This window comes from Triplophysa dalaica, chromosome 2 (assembly GCF_015846415.1).
Source record: "Triplophysa dalaica isolate WHDGS20190420 chromosome 2, ASM1584641v1, whole genome shotgun sequence".
Classification (NCBI taxonomy): Eukaryota; Metazoa; Chordata; class Actinopteri; order Cypriniformes; family Nemacheilidae; genus Triplophysa; species Triplophysa dalaica.
This window is the reverse complement of record NC_079543.1, coordinates 16184306-16212219: the sequence shown is the minus strand read 5'-3', so window position 1 is coordinate 16212219 and position 27914 is coordinate 16184306. Positions and strand designations below refer to the sequence as shown.

At 36.2% G+C, this 27914-nt stretch overlaps 1 protein-coding gene across 1 annotated transcript in view; it reads left to right on the top strand.

The window, feature by feature from the left end:
• The window catches only part of tm9sf2 (transmembrane 9 superfamily member 2), a 45209-nt gene extending 23858 nt beyond the window's left edge, over positions 1-21351 (top strand). The window contains exons 10-17 of the mRNA XM_056764064.1: positions 746-878; positions 4179-4298; positions 8681-8738; positions 14143-14302; positions 14437-14588; positions 20040-20151; positions 20234-20405; positions 20521-21351. Coding sequence (XP_056620042.1) covers positions 746-878; positions 4179-4298; positions 8681-8738; positions 14143-14302; positions 14437-14588; positions 20040-20151; positions 20234-20405; positions 20521-20588 — 975 coding nt within the window. The 3' untranslated portion in view covers positions 20589-21351. The remainder of the gene's footprint in view (positions 1-745; positions 879-4178; positions 4299-8680; positions 8739-14142; positions 14303-14436; positions 14589-20039; positions 20152-20233; positions 20406-20520) is intronic.
• Positions 21352-27914: the final 6563 nt, after the last annotated feature.

Below are 27914 nucleotides of genomic sequence, written 5' to 3'. Positions count from 1 at the left end.
ATCAAATATAGCCTAAGCTTTTTCTACTTTTCATCTAACCTTTCTGCACAAAATAGTCAACTGAATTAACCAGTCTTACTGAATGAATAAAACTCATTCACATCCTGTGTTCTGATGTGGTTCACTGTCTTTTCAATGATTCACTGACTTTTAAATAATTCACTGATCCCTATATTCGGTTTAAATTAATCAGTTCAAATGAGTCATTCATTTGTGAGTCGTTCTGATCATGATGTGTGTCATACGCTGATTCAACAGCACAGCTTAAAACATTATAGTGATGTACTATTATATATACTATATATATGTTAATTTAGGGAAACTTATGAAGAAATTAAGAGTACTTGGATTCAACACAATAGAAACAATATTCACCTGAACAGCATATAAATACAGCTAATACAGCAGCAAAGCTCCAAAATGTAGCTCTTTAGGAGGAAATGATTGCATCTCTTCAGTGCCTCACTGTGCTGATGACAAAACAGCGCCTCCATTGTGTCCTAATGCTGCAACTGCAGCTCCAAATGTCAGTCCATTGAGTGCAAACAGAGTTTTTGTAAAGACACCCGACAACAGAGAGCAGATCGCTGGCGTTGAGCATGCGGAAAAAATCCAGCTGCATCCAGTTTAAAAATGAGTAAATTTGGATGGTCGCCAGTGACGACCTTTGCAAAATATCACTCGCAAATTAATATTTTCAGTCAGCTACAGTTAAAATTTTGCTTTTCTACTTGCTTTTTTTCAGGAGGACGCTCAGGAAGAATTTGGGTGGAAGCTTGTTCATGGAGATGTCTTCAGGCCTCCCAGGAAAGGCATGCTGCTGTCTGTGTTCCTAGGGTCAGGGACCCAGATCTTCATCATGACATTTGTTACTTTATGTGAGTGTAAATTTGACCGATAACATCAAATTTAAGCCCTAATAATTAAAGATTTGAACGAGTTAAAGCATAAAGCAACCATAAAGCATTAGTACCTGATACAGTTTGAAGTCATACAACACAACCATTATGCTTTTAAATCCTGCTTCCCATAACATTTTTAGACATGTGTGTTTGTCCAGACCAGCTGCGTCATCGTGGCTTGTTTAGAAAAATACAAATGTTTTGCAATGTTGCATTACGCCTGGTTAGGGCACAAGATCCAATGAATCCTGTGTCAGCCAGGTTACGTGCTTGAGATTTTGGCTCCACTTTATTACCCGCATGCATGTCAGGTGTTCTGCAAGAAATATCAGTGAAATAATACAAGCTAGGAGCTCGACTTAATATATTATACCGATTAGATGTTATGTGATTTTTTTTAAATAGGTATGTAATAATATAAAATATTAGAAGTCATCTCACGGACCGGATTGGATACCTTTGTGGGATGCGTGTGGCCTGCGGGCTGTATGTATAAAACCCCTGCTTAAAAGGAATAGTTCAGACAAAACTGAAAATTCTGTCATGATTTATCCATGTTCAAGTTGTTCCAAAACTGCATAATGTTATTTCTGTTGAATAAAAAATATATTTTGAAGAATGTGGGAAACCAAACAGATCTGGGGCACCATTGACCACCATAGTTGTCTTGATCCTACTATGGTAGTCAATATCGCGCCAGAACCTGGTTATAGTCATTTAATTTTAAGATACTCTAAAGATCTTTCTTGGTGTACCAGAACAAAATGTATACAGCTTTGCGAAAACTTGAGTAAAGGAAAACTGATCTGTCTCTTAACTCTTTCCCCGCCATTTAAAAAAAAAAGTTTCCCTGCCAAAGACGAGTTATTACGGCAATCAGTGTTTGTACTGTTTTACAGCAGGTGGCGCTATTACACACCTTTGGGAAAATGTACAGAATTCCAGAACCTAGAACGTATATGTTTTAGCGTTTTTTAATGATTGTTTTGAGTGTAATCTGGGCGGAATCTTTGACAAAAAACGTTAATTATCTCAGCTGTTTAATCAAAACGATGCATTTTTGAAGAAACTACCCACATCTAAGTAGTGATTAAAAGAGAACAAATGAAGATAGAAGAATACGGTTTCTTTTGTTTAAAACCAGAGACTGTTCTTTCATTGGACATATTGTTTGTCCATATAATCCTTACAGAAAATGTTCTGTGAGGCATTAAAGTTTGGTGAAAATTTAAAAAATGCTGCCGTAGACTGGCAACTTTTTTTTTAAAAGGCTGGCGGCGATGACTTAAAAGACATGCTTAGGGGAAGTTCAAGTAAAGTTTGGTTCATTTTAACTATGCAGTCGCTGACACAGTGTATGAACCTGGACAGTTGTGAAAAGGAGCTCCTGTTATTGGAACTTTTGAATATGTTTTGATATAATTTTTGTGTACCTTTTTAGGGCTTGGTGGAATGACGTTATATTCAGTTACCGCAGAATAAAATGAAACCGTAAGAGATTTTTCTATTCCGTGTATTCCACGGAATGTAACTAAGTAGGCGTGGTAAACTCGCCGCTCTGCAAATTGGGTGCTATTCTGAAAAATACAAATGAAGTAATCCACCTGTAACAAATGAACGTATTAAACATGCGTTTGACTTTCTTTCAGTCTGTAGTTTAGTGATCCGCTCTAGTCCGGCGCTTCTCACAACCGCAGTGTTCTAGCAGGGATCAACGCCAGCATAGAAAAAAAGCTCATTCTCAACACGTATTTCAGTTTTTGCACGTGGAGCAGAAATGCGCTCTCGCAAGGATTCTTCTCGCGAGGGTATGTTTATGCTCGTGGAACTCTTCTGCGAGCTTAAATAATGCGCACGTGTGGTTTTTATGCGCGCAAGTTTTGGGTCTGAATAAACTCCATAGATAACGGATTACAGTACAGACCCCATTAACAGTCGTACTGTACTCTCATTGTTTGTGCTTATTCATACTTCATTGTTATACATGTTGTCTATCTTCCTACTGTATACATATGATATTGCCAGAAGATAAATATAAATAAATAATACATCTGATTATCAGAATTTAATTTGATATCTTAAGTACGTGCCTACATTTTAACTATGGTGAGCATTTAAATGAACTGTAATAAATAAATTAGTTAAATCAATCTAAGAAAAATGAGGTATAAGATATAGAATTATAATGGGGGATTGTTTCATGAAATTTATTGTTACAGTGAAATAAAATTACTCATTCAGTGAAATTTATTTTTGGCAATTCCTCCCACCTCTTCTTCTTTTTGAAGAATTTTCAAAGATACTACTAGGGATGTAACTTGGGCTGCACGATTAATCACAAATTCCATTCAAATCCTGATTAAATCGATTTGGCTATTGCAATTGTGAAATCGCAAAGGCGGCAATTATGTTTTATGCGCAAGTTGTTTGTGAAGTATGGCTCTGTGATCAGTGGGAAATGCTGCTCCATCTGAAAGCACTGCGTGTTTGAGTCTCTTAAAACCTGCATTTAAAAAAACAAAACCCGTCAAACATCATCATAATAAATATACTATATATTCATGAAAATTCATGATGAGGCTTGAAAAACAGCGATAGAAAGATGCCAGATGCTGGTATACGTATGGTACTTCTTTGAAACATCTATAGTAACCATACTACAATTAAGCTATTTTAAGTAAAACCACAGTAACTAAAAATGTACCATGGTTTCATTATAGTTGCTATAGTTTATGTTTGTAGTTGAACTTTGGCAATACAAATGGTAATAAATCCAACAAAACATGGCTTCTACACTTCTATACTATATACAAGAACCTTACTACATATTGCTAAACTGCTGCTAAAGCTGGTAAAGGGAATATACAAAAAATAAAAAACTGCTCATAAATACATATAGGCCTGGGGGATTATTAGGCTAAATGATCATACATGATTATATCTAAACTAAAGATATACTGTATGTGCTAAACATGTAAAGCTCTTAAATGTATAAATTCCAAGAAAAGAAAAAGTCTTAGTTTATTTATATTAAAAATACTTTTCTTATTTGATTTAAAAAAAAAAATTGCTGTTAAGTTTTGTTGTTTGACATACAAGATTGAATTTAGAGATTTTTGTTTTTAAATAGAAATGTCCAACTTTTGAGAAATAATGACAGGGCAGTTGTTTGTTTCTAATTTGTCTCAACTCAGCTGAGTAAATCGTTACATCCCTAGGTACTACATTTTAACAGAATTGCATAATAAACTAACCTGTCTCTCTTTCTTCCTGTAGTTTTTGCATGTCTGGGTTTCCTATCGCCTGCTAATCGGGGTGCTCTAATGACATGTGCAGTGGTGCTTTGGGTGCTGCTGGGTACTCCAGCTGGTTATGTGGCTGCCCGCTACTACAAATGTAAGTACACCCCAGGGATTTGTCCTTCAAATCCCATTGACCTCTATTACGGCTGTCTTAAGTTTTAACAAAGTTTGTCTTTTACACTAACAGCAAACTTTCTTCCTTTAGTTGTTCTCCATGCCTTTTACAGTACACAATAAGATTTTACTCTGATTTCCATTAAAGTCACAGTTTCAAAAAATTCTAATAGATTCCCGATATAGATTTATTATTACTACAGAAAAAAGGTGATAACACTGATGTCATTTGAAGCATGTGGGTATAGTTCCATTAAGAAATAAAATGAATAATCAATTGACCAATTTAAAAATTAAAACATAAAAATAAAATATATTTTAGATATTAATAAATAAATAACTTTTTATATTGAAAAATTTATTGGCTTTTGTAAATGGTTTATTTAATTTGTGTTTTAAAACGTAGTTTAATTGAATAATAGAACAATAAATTAAAAATATATTTTTAAATGTATAATTAAATAGATACATTTAAAAGGTTGATAAATAAAAAAAGTTTAAAGGCACATTTGAAATCTCTATTTTCCAATTGCTTTTCATTATCGTTTTGACAAATGGTTTTCATTATCCATTTGTCAATCGAGTTAAAAAATGCCATCGGACAGTACACACATGGAGGCAATCAATCAGCTTTCGGTTGAGTTTTAGGATGCATCCCCTCTCCCACACGTCATACAAGGTAAAAGTAAGGTGAAATTTCATTGGACAGAATGTAACGTTACACCTTTTACAGCACATCTACATAACACGGCAAATTAAACAGAAGTTAATTTCAGACACTGCATATGTGAACAAGCATACAGACAAAACCCAAATTACTCTTTATTAATCTAACAAACAAACTCCAGCACAGAGAGATCGAATTTCAGCGCGCGAGAGGCATGGTCGCAATGTTCTTCTACAATGGCAAGAGACAGTACTGGAGATCCACTCAGAATCAGGGGTGTAGTAGAGACGAGGATGAAACTCGGGTTGGGATTTTAATGCTGCCAGGAAAGCTGCAATCCATTTTCATTTAGACCCTGTCTAACGTTACATAGCACACGAGCAGCAGGACAAAAGACTCTAATGCCCATTATAAATATTTATTTATATTCCTGAAGGCTTCGATCAGCTTATTCAGGTGTGTGAGTGTGTGTGTTTTGTCATGGTTAATGCTTTAAAAACAAGGCGTTTGTCGTGTTGCAACGCATCCAGAGACTATAATTCTGTTTATAATGAGTAAGTCGCGTGTAATATAATGTTAGACAGGGTGTAAAGTGGTGTCTAAGTGGTGCCTGCAGAAAGATGTAGCTTTTATAAATAAATCGAAGGTTTTTTTTGGCAGACCTGACCAGTTGAAAACAGACGGTCTCCATCCCTCTTGGGCTGCTCTCCTGTCTGGAAATATGGCACATAGTCTAGTCTTTATGCTAAAACTTGACTGACTGGAGCCCAGGACAGGGAGCAGACAGGATGGCTTAACCAAAACACAAAATCTACAACATATAACATATCTACAACATATCTCTCCTAAAAAACAGCATAATATTGAGACTGTGTCTGTCCCTTGCACTAGTAAATATAAAAAAGTATGTACACCATTGAATTTATGTAAATCAAATAAAAAATGAACATAATCCGGTTAAACATCTGATACGACTCAGTTTGCTTAATATTAGATCTCTCACAAATAAAGCATTTTTTGTTGATCATAATATGATCAACAAAAATAGGTTTGCTCTATCAGACAGAAACATGGCTAAAACCAGATGACTATATTACTTTAAAAGAGTATGTTCCCCAAAATAACTATTATAAACATGAGCCTCGTCTTAAAGGTAGAGGGGGAGAAGTTACTGCACTTTATAATAATACTTTTAGCATCACCCAGAAGTCTAAATTTAAATACAATTCTTTTGAGGTGATGATACTTTGTATAACATCACCAAATGTAAATGATAAATCACCTTTAAATTGTATTCTACTGTATATAGGCCACCAGGGCACCAACTCAACTCAACTTTATTTATATAGCGCTTTTTACAATTTTCATTGTTACAAAGCAGCTGTACATGAGACACATTTAATACAAGTATGAATTCTAAAGCAGCCCCCCCGGCCAGGCAGAACAATATGCAAACGGTGGTGAGGAACCCAAAACTCCCATCGAGAAAAAAAACCTCAGGGGAACCCAGGCCCAACCAGGGGATTCCAGTTCCCCTCTGGCAAAAGCTGCTGCCTCTGCACAAGCTCAACAGTGCTTGCACAACAAGGCTTAATAAAAATATAAAAATTAAGGATTTAAGATTATCATTAACAATCTAATAGCATTTGAAATGTTGTAGGAAAAACAAAGTTGTCGCGTCCTTTATCCAGCTCTATCCTCTTAGCTCTTGTCAGGTCACCGCTTCCCATTCTCAGCTCTGCCATCAGGTCTGGGCATGAACTGCATCCTGCGGTAACCTTGGAACAAAGAGACAAGACTGGCTGAGAGTAGAGTACTGTTCTGCACTCTTTGATGCAACAAGTACATCATTTGTTGTTGGATGTGTTCCTGGTTCCGGTTGATCTAACAGACTTCATCAAAGAATTTGGTGACTTTTATCAGAATTAGTACTAACCGCAGATCAATGGTGGAAAGAGTACTGGAAATTTGTACTTAATTACAAGTACTGTTACATTGCTGTAATTCTACTAAAATTACAAGTAAAAGTACTGGTGTTAAAAAAGGAATTTTAGATTTTTAGAAGTTACTCTTCTCAAAACCTGCTCGGAGAACTAGTTACTCGTTACTTTTTAGGTGGTGTTATTTAATGAATTATGAATAATTATTAATAATCAAATTTGGAGATTTAAAAAGAAAATATCTACTTTTAACAAAACACATCTTCACCTTACTGATAAAGGTATAACTGGATACAACTAAAAACCATTCAAATATGTTTTTCTGTCAGTCTGTCTATTATGAGCTCAGTTTTCCAGTTAAACCATTTATGCACTACCAACACTGTTCAATCATGTGTACTAGGCCCCACAATGCAGAAATTAATTAATAAGAGCCCCAAATACTGCAAACAATGCAAAACAATTGTAACCTAAATTGCATTGAATTGTCATATCTGTAGAGGAGCTTGCTGATCAATTACTCAACCTCATATCATCCAAGATGTATGTGACATTATTTCTTAGGTAGAACAATAAAGATTTTTACCTGGAGTTGTGCTCCATGGTTTTTCATGGTTCATGTCTTCAAAATACAGATAGAGCCAACATAAATGTAATCCCTGCGGCTTCTTTCCACGTGATGACGTCTTATTTAAGTGAATCGATCAATGCACAGTTTGCGAAACTGCTTCGCATGCGTTCCAATCGCATATGATCCCTACTCACTTATAAGGGCAGAGCACTTGATGTAGAGACTAGAGATGGACCATTTTATCTCATAATAAAAACGTTTGGACCTCAATATCGTGTCCTTTTCCCGCAGCGACTTTCAAGTGCGCAAAACCCCCGTTTGACCCTGCCTGCGCCACATGTTTGTCCCCCTCCATGATTAAACTAAATTAAAAAAGTACAATTCCTGAAAAAAAAACTAGCTCAACTACAGTTATTTGAGGATTTGTAATTTGTTTATAGATAACAATAACTTATTATTATTTATTGATTTATACACTTAAAAATTATTTAATTCTTCAATTAAACTACATTTTAAACTACACATTAAACTAGCCCTTTTAAAAAGCCTACATATTTTTTTATTTAAAAAGTGATTTATTTGTTTACATTTTTGTGTTTTAGTAATTATATCTATCAATTGATTCATTTTATTTCTATACAGCAATATTGGTCCTCCATATGTGGGATTGCTGTTTTATTTAGCAAACTATCCAAATACAGACAGTACTCAACCTCTGTACAGCAGTGAATAGTGATGTCTGCAGGTTTTAGTTGCACAATATTTGCACTACACATTCCATCGACATGGGACAAAAATCCAGAAAAAACTGAGCTTGTTTAGGGTTGTGAGTGGTGGAGTCATTGCTAAATATATTAAATAGTGCACTTTCCCATTTCTGGGAAATAACATGATTTGAATGCTTATTTTGTAAGAATTAGTGGGTGTAAAAAATAGGATGCAGCCTTACATTTTGGCATACATTAAGGATGAACCTTTTTATAGTGAAACTATTTTAACAAAATCTGACCACCCCTGCTAACAAATCAAGAAAATTCAATAAACAGTGCTACCTGTTTAATAATTGGGTAGTATTATAATATTACTGTGAACTTAATCTTATTTTGTGCAATTTGGTACTTATTCTTTTTGTGTCTTTAATAAAATGCATTTTTTTTTTTTTTTTTTTTTTTCTTTCTATCCAGCCTTTGGTGGGGAGAAGTGGAAGACCAATGTTCTGTTGACAGCGTTTCTGTGTCCAGGGTGGGTAAACAGATTAGGTGTTATGTAGTATTCATGTATATATGTTTATTCTGTGTGTATATGTACACATCCAACTGTTTACATTCATTTAGGACTCAACAGACTTTGTATTTTTGACATAGGATTGTGTTTATGTGATAGTTTAAGCTCAGTAGACGCAAAAAAGAAATTAAGTCAGTAAAGTTGTCGTGCCTTGTGTGTGCGTGCGTCAGAGTCTTGCACGCGGGCCGGTTCCCGTCAGATGAACCGCTAATATTTGATGTAACAGATGGAGTGATTATTCACATTTGATTTGCTGTTCGGGTGCGGGTCGGTAATAAAAAAGCATGGGCGGAATGTGGGTCCAGCAGCTAACAAGACTATTTCAACTCAACTCAGCTGAGGGAGCTGCTTTTACACGGTCCTGTGCTTATTTGTGTTCAAGCTCTGTCCGAAGTGGTGTTTTATTAATTGCTGCTTAATTTGCAGTGATGAGCATAGTAGGCAATCGTGCGGCAACTGATGAACAACGAGCACTCGACTATTATCACAACTTAAATAAAGATTTTAGCTCATCATTGTGCTACCGATCTCTTTCCTCAATTACACTCCATTCATCTTTGATGGCAGCTTAGCGTGTTACAGAGTTACAGAGAGACAACCAACAGTGATCCAATATTGTTAGCAGGCTATCATATCCATTTAATGTAGGATAAAACATAACTCAGATAATTTGTTCTTGGAAGAATTAGATGAATTCAGTTCATATTAAAATGAAGGGCATTTCAGACTTCAGTGTTGCTAAAATAGTTAAAATCTGAGATTAAAACATTTTTAAAAAGTCACAAGTGACATTGCTGGTGTATTTTTTATAAGCTATATGTGAAAAAACTATTTTCTCAGTGTAATCTTCATTCTATTCTTGCTGTCCCATTCCTTGCATCAAGCGCCGCAAGAGAGAGACTTAAGTGTTTGATTTGTAATTTGCGGCAAAGTCAGCTGAAACATTAACCGTTGATGACATTCTTTTAATTATTTCACATATTTACTTTATATGTGATTTATGAAATGTATTAATGTATTGAAATAGTTGTTCATTTGATATTAATTCTTTCCCCGCCAGCCTTTTAAAAAAAAAGTTGCCAGCCTACGCCAGCATTTTTTTACATTTTCACCTAATTTTAATGGCTCACAGTACATTTTTTGTAAGGAATATATATACAAACAATATGTCAAAGTCTATGTCAAAGAGCAGAGTCTCTGCTTTCAAACAAAAGAAACAATATTTTTCTATCTTCATTTGTTCTTTTTTTATAATGTGGGTAGGTTTCTTAAAAAATGCATCACTTTGATTAAAGGTAATTCCGCCCAGATTACACCCAAAACAATCATTAAAAACCGATAAAATACAGTTGTTGGTCATATAATTAGAATATCATCAAAAAGTTGATTTATTTCATTAATTCTATTCAAAAAGTGAAACTTGTATAATGTAAACATTCATTCCACACAGACTGATATATTTCAAGAGTTTATTTCTTTTAATTTTGATGATTATAACTGACAACTAATGGAAAACCCAAATTCAGTATCTCAGAAAATTTGAAAATTACTTAAGACCAATACAAAGAAAGGATTTTTAGAAATCTTGGCCAACTGAAAAGTATGAGCATGTACAGCACTCAATACTTTGTTGCAGTAATTCAGGCAAAAGGAGCCCCAACTATGCGGCGTGGCATGGAGTCGATCAGTCTGTGGCACTGCTCAGGTGTTACGAGAGACCAGGTTGCTCTGATAGTGGCCTTCAGCTCTTCTGCATTGTTGGGTCTGGCATATCGCATATCGCATCTTCCTCTTCAAAATACCCCATAGATTGTCTATCGGGTTAAGGTCAGGCGAGTTTGCTTGCCTATTAAGAACAGGGATACCATGGTCCTTAAACCAGGTTCTGGTAGCTTTGGCACTGTGTGCAGGTGCTGTTGGAAAATGAAATCATGCTTCCTGCTGCTGACCAACTTTATGGAGATGCAGAAGTGCTCAAAAACTTCCTGGTATACGGCTGTGTTGACCTTGGACCTCAGAAAACACAGTGGACCAACACCAGCAGATGACATGTCAGAGGGGATCTGGCCCTCCCGGTTGAGCTTGGTTTCTCCCGAGGTTTTTTTCTCCATTAATCAATCATTGGAGTTTGGGTTCCTCGCCACAGCAGGGCAGTGTTGGCCTGCTCACCGGGAGACTGCATTCATTAATTTATTTATTTATTTAGAAATTAGATATTATTTTTTAGAATGATCTTACTCGTTGTATAAACACCATGCACTGTGCTGTGTTTTAACTTTTCTGTTTTTCCTGTTTGCCCCTGTAAAGCTGCTTTGAAACAATACACATTGTGAAAAGCGCTATATAAATAAACTTGAATTGAATGACATGGCACCCGAAACCATCACTGACTGTGGACACTTTACACTGGACCTCAAGCAACGCGGATTCTGTGCCTCTCCTCTTTTCCTCCAGACTCTGGGACCCTGATTTTCAAAGGAAATGAAGAATTTACTTTCGTCAGAGAACATAACTTTGGACAAGTCAGCAGTGGTCCAGTCCTTTTTGTCTTTATCCCAGGCGAGACGCTTCTGACGCTGTCTGTTGTTCAAGAGTGGCTTGACACAAGGAATGCGACAGCTGAAACCCATGTCTTGCAAACGTCTCTGCGTAGTGGTTCTTGAAGCACTGACTCCAGCTGCAGTCCACTCATATTTTTTAATGGGTTTTGTTTCCCAATCCTCTCCAGGGTGCGGTTATCCCTATAGCTTTCCTGTAGCTCAGTGGTAAGAGCATTGCGTTAACAATGCAAGGTTGTGGGTTCGATCCCAGGGGATTGCAAATACCTGTAAAACGAATAGGATAAAAGCAATGTAAGTCGCTTTGGATAAAAGCGTCTGCCAAATGCCTAAATGTAAATGTAAATGCTTGTACACTTTTTTTCTACCACATCTTTTCCTTCCCTTCGCCTCTCTATTAATGTGCTTGGACACAGAGCTCTGTGAACAGCCAGCCTCTTTTGCAATGACCTTTTGTGTCTTGCCCTCCTTGTGCAAGGTGTCAATGGTCATCTTTTGGACAACTGTCAAGTCAGCAGTCTTCCCCATGATTGTGTAGCCTACAGAACTAGACTGAGAGACCATTTAAAGGCCTTTGCAGGTGTTCGGAGTTAATTAGCTGATTAAAGTGTGGCACCAGGTGTCTTCAATATTGAACCTTTTCACAATATTCAAATTTTCTGAGATACTAAATTTGGGGTTTTCATTAGTTGTCAGTTATAATCATCAAAATTAAAAGAAATAAGCACTTGAAATATATCAGTCTGTGTAAAATGAATGTATATATTATACAAGTTTCACTTTTTGAATGGAATTAGTGAAATAAATCAACTTTTAGATGATATTCTAATTATATGACCAGAACCTGAATATACGTTCCAGGTTCTGGGATTCTGTCCTTTTTCCCGAAGGTGTGTAATAGCAGCACCTGCTGTACAACAGTACAAACACTGATTGCCGTATTAACTCGTCTTTGGCGGGGAAAGGGTTAACAATAGTTATCTTTTTTCTGTTAAATAATTGCTTGTTGCGTGAAGAAAATAAATGGTTTTGTGTACCCATTTCATCGTGCACATCTACGTCTATTTCATGCGGCTGTGGGTCGGGTATGGAATGATATTAGTGCTGCTGTCGGGTGACGGATCGGGTGTTCTTTCAATTACTGTGGGGGCGGGGCGGGTGCGGGTTTACCAAATAGGACCCGTGCAGTACTCAGGTGTGCGTGCTTTTGTCAGAAAACCAGTGTGGCAGTTTAAACTGGCAAGATTTTACAAGGCATGAAAACAATATGTTTTAGTAATGCGGAATAACTGGTAAATATATGGTAGGGAACACTTGTAGATTCAATTAAATTAAATTGTATCTATATGTCGTGCTTTTCACAATTTTCTTTGTTACATATAATAGTACAGAGATGCTCTGATCGATTGGCCGCAGATCGAAATCGGGCGATAATCAAATTTTATGGCTTGATCGGTAACTTGGCCACTCAAACAAACCGCTCGCAATTAAATGATGCCACCGTGTGAGGACCTACATGATTTGGCGCCGCAGTCATGTAATGTGAAAGAGTGAGCAGAGATTCTGTGCACATTCTCTGTCTACAAATTGGGTGTGACTTAATTCTGTGTTCTGCAGACCGATTGACATATGACGTGCAGACACTTTGGAAGCAGACTGCACCGTATGCTTTCAAAACAAAATGCTCTAGCGTAACAATGGCTGTCATATGCCGGTCCGTGCAGCGCTGAATGCAGTCAAACATGCCAATCTCTCTAACTTGTACAAATTAATCAAAAGTAACTGACACGATGACAAAGTCTGGAGACCGAATCCATGTTACACTTGAAGCATTCAGAGAATATTTTTGCCTGAATTGCCGCTGGGTGTGAGATATGTTAAAAAAACAGGTTGCCTTTTCTTCTCTATCAAGCACAGGTGACATAAACCCCACTTTTAATGAATGAAAATCAATTGTATCCAATGATATGTTTTCTGTGTTAACTTACTTATTTTGCGATGTCTCTGATTAATGTTGACTTCACATGCTTTCGGAAATGTGATGATTCCCGATTCGGAAGTCATGATTCCGAGCTGGTTCTGTTCAGGTGCAAGATTGATCATGATAAAGGTTAAAGATCAGCCCAGAAATACACTACCTCTAAATAAGTGCAATCCCTAGGATTGTTGCTAACGCAATGCTCTAACCACTCTAAGATAAAGGAAAGAATTTGTTCAATTTGCTCTAAATTTGGTATGTAGCATCATGACACAGTCCTCAAAAAAAGTGATGGAATTGGTTGTGATACATCAACAACAGTTCGTATACCACGTAAACTAATTCAAAATGAATTTGATGCTGTTTTCTAACAAAACTTTTGCATATTGGTATGAAACTCAAAATTTATCATAATTGGCAAATCTGGTTCCCCTCAAAATAATTTGGTGACAGCGCCATCTAGTGGTCAGGAGTTATAAGTACTTGCATTGTGTTCTAATTGCATTTACTAATGTTTTTAGATTTGCTTTTCAAAAACAAATTATCGGATATGTCCACATATGTCATTTTGTGTCTTGTTGGGCTTGACCCCCTTAATGCTGCCTACGGCTATATTTTCTGTGTGTTTTTGTTCAACATTGCTGCTGAGTATTTATGTATCGAATAGACAAGTGTTTCTTAACCAGGGAGCCCCCACTTTTCTGATATGGAAAATGTTTACAAATGACCCCACCTACCTGTGAAAATGAAGTGTCTTAATCTTTTGCTTTGACACAACTTGATTAAAGTGGTCTGTAGTTAATTTTTAATTTTTGTGCTCCTCTAGGGTAGTGTTTGCCGATTTCTTTGTAATGAATCTAATTTTGTGGGGTGAGGGTTCGTCAGCTGCCATGCCCTTTGGGACACTTGTGGCCATCCTGGCTTTGTGGTTCTGCATTTCCGTACCCCTCACCTTTATTGGAGCGTACTTTGGCTTTAAGAAGAGTGTAAGTTTTTTATAACTATATGCAGTCTTTTAACTTTATCTTTTCTTGTCTCATTATTTTTACTCTTATATTATAACACATTTTATGCTTATATTACATGTGATGTATTATTGATTTACTTTATTCTGTTTCAGGGAATTGAACATCCTGTACGGACCAATCAGATTCCCAGACAGATTCCAGAGCAGTCCTTTTACACTAAACCTCTTCCTGGCATTGTCATGGGTGGAATCTTGCCATTTGGATGCATCTTTATCCAGTTGTTCTTCATTCTTAACAGCATCTGGTCAGTACTTATGTCTAAATAGGTATTCTTGTTTTAATAAACCAAAACAAGAGCAAGATAACATGCCTTTGACATTCAACCTTTGGTTTCTGACTTTTAGCAAACACACTGGCTAATATAGCTGGAACCAGCCATAATTTTTTAGACCTTTTTGGTCTAGTTAAAATGCTTGATAACACTTCAGTATAGGGACCAGTTCTCACTATTAACAAGTTGTTATTAGTATGCATATTATCGGCATTTTGACTTTTATTAGTACTTATAGAGCACATACTCTACATCCCTAATCCTAGCCAATACCTAAACCTAAAAACTACATTACTAACTATTAATGAGCAACAAATGAAGAGTTTATTGGGGGAAAAGTCATAGCTTATGGTTTGTTAATAGCGAGAATTGTCCCCTATACTGAAGTGTGACCAAATGCTTTAAAATGCTTCAAGTCATTTATCTAGAAAGTACTTGCTTTCTTATTGACACCTCATGAAGCTGCCGAGATATGCCTCAGATGTGAGTTTTTTTTTTAAAGCTTCATTATTTGACACTATTAACAAATGGTATTGTGACAGTGCCACCCAGTTGCTAATTCTTGCTTTTAAATTTAAATGCGATGCAAAAGCAAATAGAAACCGTGCAAGTTGTTTGTCATGTCTCTTCGCACCACGTTCAGTAGGGAAAGAATTACTGTTCAAAATGGGTTCTAGTATTTTATTTGTGCTGCTCGCAGAGCAGGGCGTTTTCAGGCCATTCCCAGGAATGTTGAGCTTGCGTGGCACTCGTGGAGCAGAGCGAGCGTTAGCTCAAGTTCATATGAATGGATTGAAAATACTCACCCTGGTCCACTCCATTACAAATGCACCCTTATATTTAAACACAAAATGTCAGGTGAGACCACTACTAATAGACTGACAGAAAGAAATGTAACAGGCCAGAGGAGATTTAATTTACTCAATCTCGTCATAGTTTTAACAATATTTTCGTATCAGTGTTTGTATCAGCAAAATTCAGTAACTACTGGATAAGCATGGTTGCAACACAGAGAATATTAGACCATTAACGACATGCACCAGTTCATTCAATCTCATGTTGACTCTAGGGCTGAAACGATTAGTCGACATTGTCGACAACGTCGACAATAAAAAATAGTCAACAAATATTCTTGTTGTCGAGTAGTCGTTTGATAAATTTTCGTTTGACTTAATTTAAGGGCCTGCAATATCACAATTTGACCGCTACGGCACTGTAGCGCTAGAGTGTAATGCAGCCTTCCTGAATGCTATCGCAGTAGAAGAACACACAGCGAGAATTATCGCGGAGTACAAACGAATGTGAACAAGTAAAGTGTGGGAAAGATTCACCAAATAGAAAACGACAAAATGCGGTTGTGTAATGCAAGCAAGGCGGAACTTGACTTTCACATCAGCACAACCTGCATGCTGGAGTATTTAAAAAGGAAACATCCCGGAGAATGAGCAGAAGAGAGGCGAGTGTTCTCAATCTAGACCTAACTAACTAATTTAGCGGTAAATCTTTTTATGAGAGAATGCAATAATAACAATAATGATAATTACAACAATAATCATATAATTACAGTTATGTTATTATTTGTTTTGCAAAGTAAAAAGCTTTGATCAAGTTTAAAAGTCAAGCCTGTTTTGATTATTATAACACTATTAGGTATTACATGAGCGGAAAATCCTTATAAGAGAGGGAAGTTAAGTGATAGGAGTCTTATATCTTGACTTTATTTTAAAATATTTTCTTCTGTTTCTTGCTCTTTTTCATTAACTCTTTCACCGACATGATTGATGATTTATTTCGTCATTTAAAAAAAACGGTTTCCCACCAAACGAGTTATAACGCCATCAGTGTTTATACTGCTGTACAGCAGGTGGCGCTGTTACACACCTTTCGGGAAAATACAGAATCCTAGAACCTTAGTTTATTTCTTATCGGTTTTTAATGGTTGTTCTGAGTGTAATCTGGGCGGAATCTTTGACAAAAAAAACCTAATTGACTCAAAATTATCTTTTAATCAAAGTGATGCAATTTTGAAGAAACCTTCCCACATCTAAGAGTGATAAAAAAGATCAAATCAAGATTGAAGAATACGGTTTCCTTTGTTTAAAAGCATAGACTGTGTTCTTTCATTTGACATATTGTTTGTCCATATATTCTTTACAGAAAATGTAGTGTGAGCCATCAAAGTTTGGTTAAAATGTAAAAAACCGCTGGCGTAGGCTGGCAACTTTTTTTTTTAAAGGCTGACGGGGAATGAGTTAAACTGAACTGTTGTCATATAAATGCTGCGTAATGCTTCTGTCAAGAGATTTATTTACATTTAAAAAAAAATTGCCTTTAATGTACCCGATTTATTTATTTTTATTTGTATTTGAAAGTTTCTAGAGAGAGAGTATTTGTGTGATTCGAGTTGTACAGAATCAGCAAACTTAAAGAGAGTAACCACCAGTTGGTTCAAGTTCATTAAAGCAAATTTCAAAAGCTGAATTGATTTTATAAATCACGTAAATTATCTATAACTCAATGTTTTAACTAGTTGCAAAAGCTGAATAATCATTAAAAACGTACTGATTAGTCATTGAAATAATAGCCGATTAGTCGAATAATCGATCTAATAATCGGTAGATTAGTCGACTATCAAAATAATCGTTTGTTGCAGCCCTAGTTGACTCAAATGACTCGTTCAGTGAAGAGTGTATTCATCCCATACAATAGACCATTGAAACACTCATCACTTCTCTAATCGGTACAGCGCTGGTTTATTTTGGATTTGCATTTCATACTATGCAATAGCTCACATAAGCAGAGTAGTTCAAATCCAATTATACAAATGTTTCAGGGTGACTCACCTGTTGTCGCATATACACGTAGTTTGTAAATCAGTCTTTATATCAGGTATCTATATTTGGATAAAAGTTTTTTTGCAAGGGTACATTCAAGGCAGAATTGAGTCCGCAAGGTCACATGTTGTAGAAACCCCCCCTGCAAATCAACAGGTTTGTACTGCGTCCTCACAAAACGTGCTCGCTGATTCTTAAACCGTACCTACGACATCCAAAGCTGTGCTCTCATTTTTGTGAACTGTACCCTCCGTTTTTAAAATCTGTATACCCACTAATTCATAAACCATGCTTACGCATTCACAATCCATTCTCATGCAGTATGTCAAACTGTACTCACAGAATTAAGGCATATATCACAAGAACAGAACAGCTACTGCAGGAACATTAAAGAATATTGTATATTATAATCCTCAAACTATATTATATGCTGTTTTAATGTGTTGGGGTGTTTGCAGTGCAGATAAAAACACAAGTTCATATTTGCAACGGATATAAAAAAAATTATAAAAAAATATTTTATGCTTTTTAGTAACAACATATTTCCTATAGATATGAGTAATTCCACAGTTTTAATAAATGTGTATAAAATAAAGTTGGCCTTCAAAGACTATGCAACATCATGATGACTATGCAACAGGAGTTGTCTTTTGGATGTTTATATAAAATATGGCATTTAATTACTTTACACAATTTATACATCATTTTCAAACATGCCTAATGTAAAAATTTTAATTCAACAATAATCTTAATTTCAAAATCAAGGGAAATAAATTCAAAAAATCATAATAACCTATTAAAGAGGAACAGATGTGTATTTCTTCTGTATTTCTATTTTAAAAAGGCTCCTGATATTTAAAGGTTTGGCACAGACCGAACTGTCCATTTGTAATAAACTACAGTATCCTTTAAGTTTCAAGGACTTTGTTGTGTGTAGAAAAACATAGCATATAAAAGCTAATCAATGTTATAAAAAAATTAAAAAAGCTCAGAAGACCGAAATCACGCATCTGTTTAATGAGTGGTTGTACTTCAACTTTCTTCAGTGTGCAGTTTACGCACATTAGCAATTTTTATTTAATGGACAAAAGGTAAATTTAGAGACATAGAATTAGTAAAAATGTATTTGTTTTATCACGTAATGTATACTGACATTATTCTTATTTAAGATTTATACATATCATCTGCCCTTATACATGACATTTTAAACGTTTTAGGTTAAATTAGGGTCTTATTAGTCGTGAGTATAAAGATTTGAATAATTGAGTGTGTTTTTAAATACCAAGAGCACAGATTTAAAATAAATGTTATGCTGCGTATTTACATATAAATCAACATTAATCTGTGCTCCACTGCCTTGTTAATGCATCCTCTGCACGCTCTCCAGTCTCTCACGCAGCTCCACCAAGCAGATATAATTCTGAACAGCTAGAAAGATGCCATTTATGTTCATATTTGCGATATACATATTTATATTAAATGCTTTAGGTTGCACAGAAGAAATTCTAATCTATGGCCCACCATGTGCGGAAGTGTACTGTTGTTTAATTAGAGAGATGAAATGTACTTCAAGATTTCGTACTGTAATACCAAAGGAGGTCAATCAAAGATGTCACATGGTGATCTTTGGTTGGACAATCAGCAAAAGGGGGCGTTTCATACTGCCCAAATGTGGAAAACGAGTATTCAAGCTGTTTATTAGTTTGTTACCCATGAACAGAAAACAAAAAATCAAGCAGATTTCTAGGCAAATCAGTCAAGAGCAAGTGCCATTGCAAGTAAAGGTGATGAATGAAGCAAAAATGGCATCTCAACCACTTCAGATTAATCACAAATGTGCAGAAATGCTTCCTTATTGCAAGTATGTTATTCTTAGAAAGACTTATTCTGAAAAATGTGATTGCATTGTTTTATTACACTTTTTTACCAATTTATATGTTAACCCTAATCAAATCCTGTATCCCGTCACACTGAGGATACTCAAATATGTTTTCCAAGGTTATCAGGTCTGCTTGTATATTTTCACATCACGTATCAGATCGTACAGGCATTTATTTTCAACAAACTATTATTAAACAACTATTAGCCATTTTTCAAATAAAATGTATGGTAAGGTTAAGGTTGGATCTTTATTGTCCCAGTTAGTTCGCATCTATTTCATAATTTGATGTGTGTTGTCTACCATGTTTGGCGCTGATAAAAGTGCTGCGGAGTCACAATAATTATCTTTTAAAGTTATTGTATTACTTTGTTTAACTTTATTAAAAGTTCAAAGGCCACCCTTCATTGATTTTAAATGCTCACAAATGTTTTATTCAGATCACTTGCATTACAGACGCATCATGTGCATGTCGAATTGACATTAGTTTCACTTTAAAACTTGCCTTATGTGGCGGTTGAAGTTAAAGACTGCGTCAGGTTATCAAGGCTGAACTCGCAGATATGGAGGGAGGGAGGGAGACCGTGCACTAATACTGTCTTACTATGATCAAATGTTCTATATCTGCCGTAGCTGTGACGAAGCTCTGCATGTGTTTTAAGCTTTTGATGACTTTTTCTGAAAACAAAATCTCTGGTTAATGTTTTGCAGGTCTCATCAGATGTATTATATGTTCGGCTTCCTTTTCCTGGTTTTTATCATCCTTCTCATTACCTGTTCTGAGGCAACCATCCTCCTCTGCTACTTTCATTTGTGTGCTGAGGTGAGATTACAAACTGTACATGTTTTGACAATGACATACATATTTTATGGGATTCACGCTTTGTTTTTTTGTCGTCTTGTAGGATTATCACTGGCAGTGGCGTTCCTTCCTGACCAGTGGATTTACAGCAGTCTATTTCTTGGTTTACGCTATCCATTACTTCTTCTCTAAACTGCAGATAAGTGGACTAGCCAGCACCATTCTTTACTTTGGTTATACCATGATTATGGCTCTCATCTTCTTCCTCTTCACAGGTTTGTGTTTGTTTAAAAGGCATAGTTCACCCAAAATAATTGACTCATGTCATCTTGTCCTAAAATGCATAGAAACAAAAATGCTGATTACTAAACCACTATGTTTTGTTTCCAGGAACAATTGGATTCTTTGCCTGTTTTTGGTTTGTCACCAAGATCTACAGTGTGGTCAAAGTGGATTGAATTAAAGATTGGATTACTGAACTCTTTCCAAGAGGGAGATCCCAAAGGGAGACTAAATCTGTTGTCACAGTGACTTCTTTCAGTTAAAACTTTAAATCAACACTACAAATTCCATTTACCTTGTTGTGTATTTGTGCATTAGTAGTGCATTTTCAACTATTCGAAGAAATTAACACATCATAGTTTAACTGAATACAGCAAAACGCATGTTGGCCATTGCAACTTCTAAATAACTGTGTTTTGAAATCGTGGCGTGTAAATATTTATTTTGCATAAATCACAAAGAAACTAGCTCAAGTTTCTCATTAAATTAAAAGTTCCCAGCTATGATTTTGTAAATAGCTTTCCCTTCATATACGTTAAAAATACGATAAAAAACAGACTTCACCCTTTTACTTAAAGCGAGGCTGTGTGAATTTTATTTTAATCCTGTTAATACTATACAAGTTTTTCTTGGGTAACAATTGTGCATAACCAGCTGGGGTGATGATTGTCTGTTTAACATTTATTTGGTCATATTATTGCCTTTTTTCCTACATGTATTTTGTTTATGCCTCAAGACATTGTCCGCCTCATGAGACAATTTTTATCATGTTTGACAGGTTTGTGAACATAAGTGTCCTGTACACAGGGGTAATGGGGTAAAATAATTTAATTTGTTTAACTGCAAACATATAAGCCACCATGTTTTTTGAGCTTAGATATCTCAGATTTTTAACTGGGACAAAAATACAAACATAAGAAATAAACCTAATTCTCCAAAGTGTTGGTTTACTACCTTTAATGTGCGAAGTATATGTCTGGATTGAGAATTGAGTTTTTCCAGTATGTTGTCTTGTTCTGTAATATGTAATATTTCTTTATGACTGTGCAAAATCATACGGCTTTACAAACACTTCAGTGCTTAATTAGAAGATGACTATTTCCGAAATTGCCATGTTACTGCAGACCATTGCAGAATGCAAGGTTATCCTCGGTAATGTCCCACTTTAATGTTAGTCTTAACAGCTGCCAACAGCATTATGTGGATTCAAGAGTGCCCAAATGTAAATCCCTTGCAAATCTTTATTACCCACAGGTGTCACCGGTTTGAATTAGAATGAGTTAAATATGGAAACCAAAAATCGCAAATTTAGTGTTATATTTATACACTGTTCAAAAAAATTAAGGGAAAACTTAATCGTAGCAGTTAAACACCAAATCACTTAATCTTCAGGAATTTCAATCAACCTGGTAAGGAAGCATAAGTCATTGTGAACCATTTTTACTTGTTTTGGTGCTAATAAAAGTGACAACAAGTACACAGAGAGGCAACAGCAAGGGTGTTCTGGGAAGGACCATTCTCGCAGGGTCTTGCATACCCCCACGTGCTTTGAAGTATTGGGCTGAAATCCTTTGATCTATTGTCAGATCTTATCCTGGTGCAGTGCAGAGCTCTCCTGGTGCATGATAATGCCCAGCCTCTAGGCAGTCTCTGGAAGATGAAGATATTGATGCCATTGACTGGCTCTGGGATCTCATCTATCCAAACCCATCAAGCTGCACAACAGACTGTCCAGGAGCTCACTTATGCTCTGATACAGGTCTGGTAGGACAGTGGTTCTCAACCTTTTCATGGTCGTGCCCCCCGCAACCCCATTTAAAGAACTGGCGCCCCCCCATACTGTACAATAAGATAATTTGTTAAAAATTTTAGATATAGTTTATATATACTGTAACATACCCTGCTGATGAAAACAAAAGAAACCATCACAGAAATGAATGGTTTCCATTAAAATGCCATTGTGAACGATTAGCTTTTTGCATTAAAACCATTACAAAATTTTTTGGACATTCTTCGGTTTCATTGATTTTAACATCGCAATTTATACTACAGACGCGGTGTGGTGTCATTTGCCTGTCAAAAATAGCGCTTTACATTTTTAAAACCTGTCAAGAGCTTTAAACAGCCGTCCAAGTTCATAAATATATGAAAAGGCACTTTATTAACACGCCACTCCCTTCACGCGCACTCTGAACACATCGGGGAGAGAGACTTGCGCTTATTCTTAAATTACAGTCTGAAAGACAAAAATACTTATATGAATTACCTTCTAAAGATGGTGTAGAGGTAATTGCTGATGCTTCCTGAGTGGACGTTTGCGTACTTTGTAGATATTATGCTTTTGTGTGCAACCTAAAATGGCACTGCGCAGGATCTACAAATGTGGCAATTCCTGCCCTGGCTGAATGTGTTTATGATTTTGGTTTTCATTTTTGTCCATTGTCACATTATTTTGTTCTCTCAACATTATGCAAAGTATATAAGTGAAGAGTTTTGACATGCATATGTCATTCGTTGAGATCTAATATAGTGTGATTTAGTTATTCCCTTAATTTTTTAAGCTGTGTATGTCAAGGTAAAGTAAACGTTTCACTCTAATCAGAATCTGTATTTTATCATAACATTACATTTGTACTACAGCACTATGGTCAACATTGTTGCTTTATTGAGTGCTTTAGATGAAGAAATGCAAGAATGTTGTTACATTGCAAGCTCAGCAATCACACCAAAAAGAGCCCTGACGATTTTGTCCATCTATAGCTGTAAAAACACTATTCTGCTGGCCAAATATAACAAACACTTTGACATGACGTTTGTGTTTTAGTGGAGAGATGGACACAGTTTGGATTACATTTTTAAATTTCAAAAGCTATCATCGCTGTGTTTCTGTCGCACCTCGTCAAGATAAAGTTAATGGACATGTGCGGTGGACCATCCGAGTCAGATAAGACTTCTGCCTGTTTGAACCCATGGCCTATTCTTTTGAGGGATAGGAACTTGTGGATCAACAAAATTGAGAAGGTGATTTGTGATGTGTGGATTCCAGTGGGTGCTTATGTCATATTGAGTGTGAAATGCGTGGCGAGATGAGGGATGTGCTGTGCTGGTTAAAACATGTTCAAAAGTTGATATAAACTTGAGATGGTTAATCTTTGGGGTGGTGCTATATCTGAATATGTTAATGTGTGTTTGCCAACAAATGCTTGTGGTGACAAACGCATAACCAACCTAAAAATACATTGATTTTTGTGAGAGATCTGTCAGACAAATGATCATTTATGACGCTCATTCCATTTAGCACAGGTACATCTGCAAGATGTCTGGTAAAGATCGGGGACCTAATTTATCTAAAGTGCGTGCACACAAATGTGTGCGTAGTGAGGGCGTAAGAACAGTTTCACACAAAGTGTGTGATCTACCAACTTGTACTTACACGTTGAATTGTGTGTAAATATAAGCACACCTCTGAGCATGCTTACGCAGAAAATGTAGTGGTAGAACAGTGATACCACAAAAAGAAAGTGCCACTGTGTGTTTCCTGTGCCTTTTCATTCATAGTTCAAATTATAGTGTCATAACTGATTTCACTTTGCTGGGGGATTTGGCAAACCTTTTAATTAAAAGCATGTAAAAGACACACTTAACAGAACAATATATGAAAAATCAACAACATTCGAACAAAAAGAGCTTTGCATATTAATCATTTTTACATATAATATATAAAAACATTTTTTTTTACATCTTATTGCTTTTCTATTACTACTTCGCTTTCCCTAATCATAATAACATTGCAATTTCACCAAAAAAGAACTGCAAATTCGGTTTCTTTTCTGAACATTTTAATTGATGCAAAATACATATATAAATAATTATGAAAATTCCATGCTAGGTTTTGTATGCGCACATTTAAAAAACCATGCGTACCCAAGAACCTGCACAAAAATCCCTTTGTACCGATTAAACTGAATGTTTGAGCTGTCTTAAATAAAAATAACATGCCCTGAAATATCTTAAGATAGTTCAAATTCAATGTCAGTCCCATTGTTTTGTCTCATGATGAAAACTAGAAATGTTTTTTCATAAATATAATCCTTTATCTAAGGCCTAGTCCTGGCTAAAGCTAAGCCTAAGCCTTGTCTTTGAAACCGGGCCCTATTTTACTGCAAATTACCAGCAAACTCTTAACAAAGCACAACAACAGATACACAGAACATAGCACTTACATTCACAACACATTGTGCATACTTCGCTACAAATGATGTACAGTGTACAATGACTTTGTCATAATTATTGTTTATTGTAAAGTAAAGATTATGGTGTCAACGTTTCTCATTAATTTATTTCTAGTTTGACAGATGCTGTGATGACAGATGCTGTGACCAAATAAAAACATGAAAGAGACCAAATAAATGTTATAAACACAATACAGTTAAATAAGTATAAAGAATGACTAAATCAATTCTTAAATAACTTATAACTTGATAAATCTAATACAAATCAATAGGAAATAAAAAGGTTAACGCTTTTGTTGGTTACTACAAACAACCAAAAGAGAAATTTAAAGAAAATATGAATAGTTGTTTTTATTTCTACATCCCTTCCCATATTCTCCCTGCTGCTTGCTGGGAGGCCTTCATCAGGGGGGTTTCTTCAATCGCTTGCCGAGTGCTGACACGGCATGCTGTGGTATGAAGCTTCTTACAATGGGAAATTTATATGACCGTTTCTTTAGTTCATAAGTAGCCTATTTGTTCCATGCAAATTAACGGGGAGCAATAACGCAAAAGTTTCGTTGTGCCTATGGTCCAGCAACCCCTCAAGTGATTTTCTGGGATTTTTGATCTCAATTTGTTTGGGAAAATGATACAAGGCTGGGCTACTAATGTTCCTAATGTTGTTCATTTTCTTTTTATGTAAGTTCATTTTGCATTTTAAAAGGGCGATATGCAGGCACATTGTCTATCTGCAACTTCTGTGTGAATCCTAGTTTACCTTCAAAGGACAGCGGTATTACTTTTACCAGCTGGAACCTGCGTGCATGGTTCGGGTCATGTAGTTAAACGTGCCAAGGTATTCTCTTTCTAAAAATCTTTACCAGCCGATATTATTTACCTACAAGAGACCCATATTAGGCCCAGGAGAGAGAGTGTAGTTGAGTTGGGCAACTATTTCCTTTGAGACATGTCTCCTCTATAAGTGATCCAAATGGTCGGTATATTTTGGTAACTGGTTACATTTATTCCTTTCATGTAATACTTCTTAATGCATATTGGCCGAACTTTGATGATCCCACTTTCTTTACTAAAATACTTAATTTGGTGTCTGACTTCACAAACTCACATGTGATTGTAGGTGGGGATTGTAATTAAGTGCTCAATATTTTTTTTGGATAAGTCAGCCCAGATAAATCTGTTGCCTTCTGCGTCTACAGTTTTGAATAACCTACTGTTCTTTTTTTATCCTGGTTGATATGGAGACTTATCCCGCTGGTAGAGACTGTTCTTTTTTCTCGCAAAGGCATTTTGTCTTTTTTTAGAAAATATGATTTTTTACTCGATTCTAAAGTCATGTCTAGCATGATTTCCTCAGACTACCACAACATTTTTATTTCTGATCACTCTCTGACCTCTATGGTTCTCGACCTTGGATAGAAGACAAACCGCGTTGCTCATTTACATGTACGGCCACCCCTCAGATTTTTGATTGCTTCAAATAAAAAAGAAGGAATTGTTGATTTGTTACTCTGGTTGATCGACCAATCAGTGCCCCAATCAGTTTAATTATGTCACGTGTTTTGCGTAGCATCTTGGCTTTTGTGCCAAGAGATTAATTTGTACGCTGCGATGGCGTACAAATGGCGTTCTTTTTTTATAAATTACGAAAAGATAAGCAAGGAGAAAATGAGTTGACTGCTAAAGATAACGATTACACTGCATTTAACTTCTTGTAGTGTTCTCGTAGACTTTCATCAACAGAAACCTTTTCTCACCCTCTAACACTCCGCCTTGTCACGTAAAAGGTACTGCGGTTCTTAATCCTGGTCCTCACGACTCCCCTCTGTATATTTTATATGCGTCTCTTGCCGCTTCATAGATCGTAAAATCCCTGCGGAGTGGACATAAAGGGCATTGAAGTGCATTAAACATAACTACTAACGTTATGCAAATCTGATGATTGCGGTTAAATAACCATTCAAACTTCCGTAGTTAAATTTCTCTTTGTCTGAAGACGCTGCAAATTCGTGTTCTGGAGTTAACTTCAGAATCAAACTTCAGCATATTTCCTATGTTTAGGGATCATGTCAATTGGAACACAGTTAATTCATGGAGCGCTGGAGATTTAAATCAGGTGTGTTAAACGAGAGAGACGCAAAATATGGGGACGCGAAAACCAGATTAAGAGCCGCTAGGATATATGTTTGTTTGCTAAAACGTGTACGTATACATAATGTCCCTCTTATTTAGACAGGCCCCCTCAAAAATTAAATTGTGGCTACCCCACCCCAGATAGCACAATCCATCTGGCTTACGTCTATTTGACGTCTGCATTTACATCTGCAAGACATCTGCAATACATAGTTTGCTCATCTGTAATACGTCTCGGAGACGTCTGAACCTCTGTAATAAGTCTGCTAAAGATCTGGATATCTGCTGTGTAAAAACATCTGCTAAACATCTTAGAAAGAGCAGCTTTACATCAATTCTAAATCATAAACATCTTACAGACATCTTCTAGATGTCTTTGTGACATCTGACAGCAGACATCTCCGAGACGTAATGCAGATGAGCAACTTTGTATTGTAGATGTCTTGCAGATGTAAATGCAGACGTCATAAAGACGTATGCCAGTTGTATGTGTGCTATCAGGGACTGTTACAGTATACAGTTGAAAGAAAAAGTATGTGAACCCTTTGGGCTTACTTGGATTTCTTCATAAATTGGTCATAAAATGTGTTCTGATCTTCATCTAAGTCACAACAATAGAGAAACACAGTCTGCTTAAACTAATACCGCACAAACATTATACGTTTTCATGTTTTTATTGAACACAACATGTGAACATTCATAGTGCAGGGTGGAAAAAGTATGTGAACCTTTGGGTTTAATAACTGGTTGACCCTCCTTCGGCAGCAATAACCTCAACTAAACGTTTCCTATAGTTGCAGATCAGACCTGCACAACGGTCAGGAGAAATTTTGGACCAGTCTTCTCTACAAAAGTGTTTCAGTTCAGCAATATTCTTGGGATGTCTGGTGTGAATCGCTCTCTTGAGGTCATGCCACAGCATCTCAATCGGGTTGAGGTCAGGACTCCAGAAGGCGTATTTTCTTCTGTTGAAGCCATTCTGTTGTTGATTTACTTCTAGGCTTTGGATTGTTGTCCTGTTGCATCGTCCATCCTCTGTTAAGCTTCAGTTGGCGGACAGATGGTCTTAAGTTTTCCTGCAAAATGTCTTGATAAACTTTGGAATTCATTTTTCCATCGATGACAGTAATCCGTCCA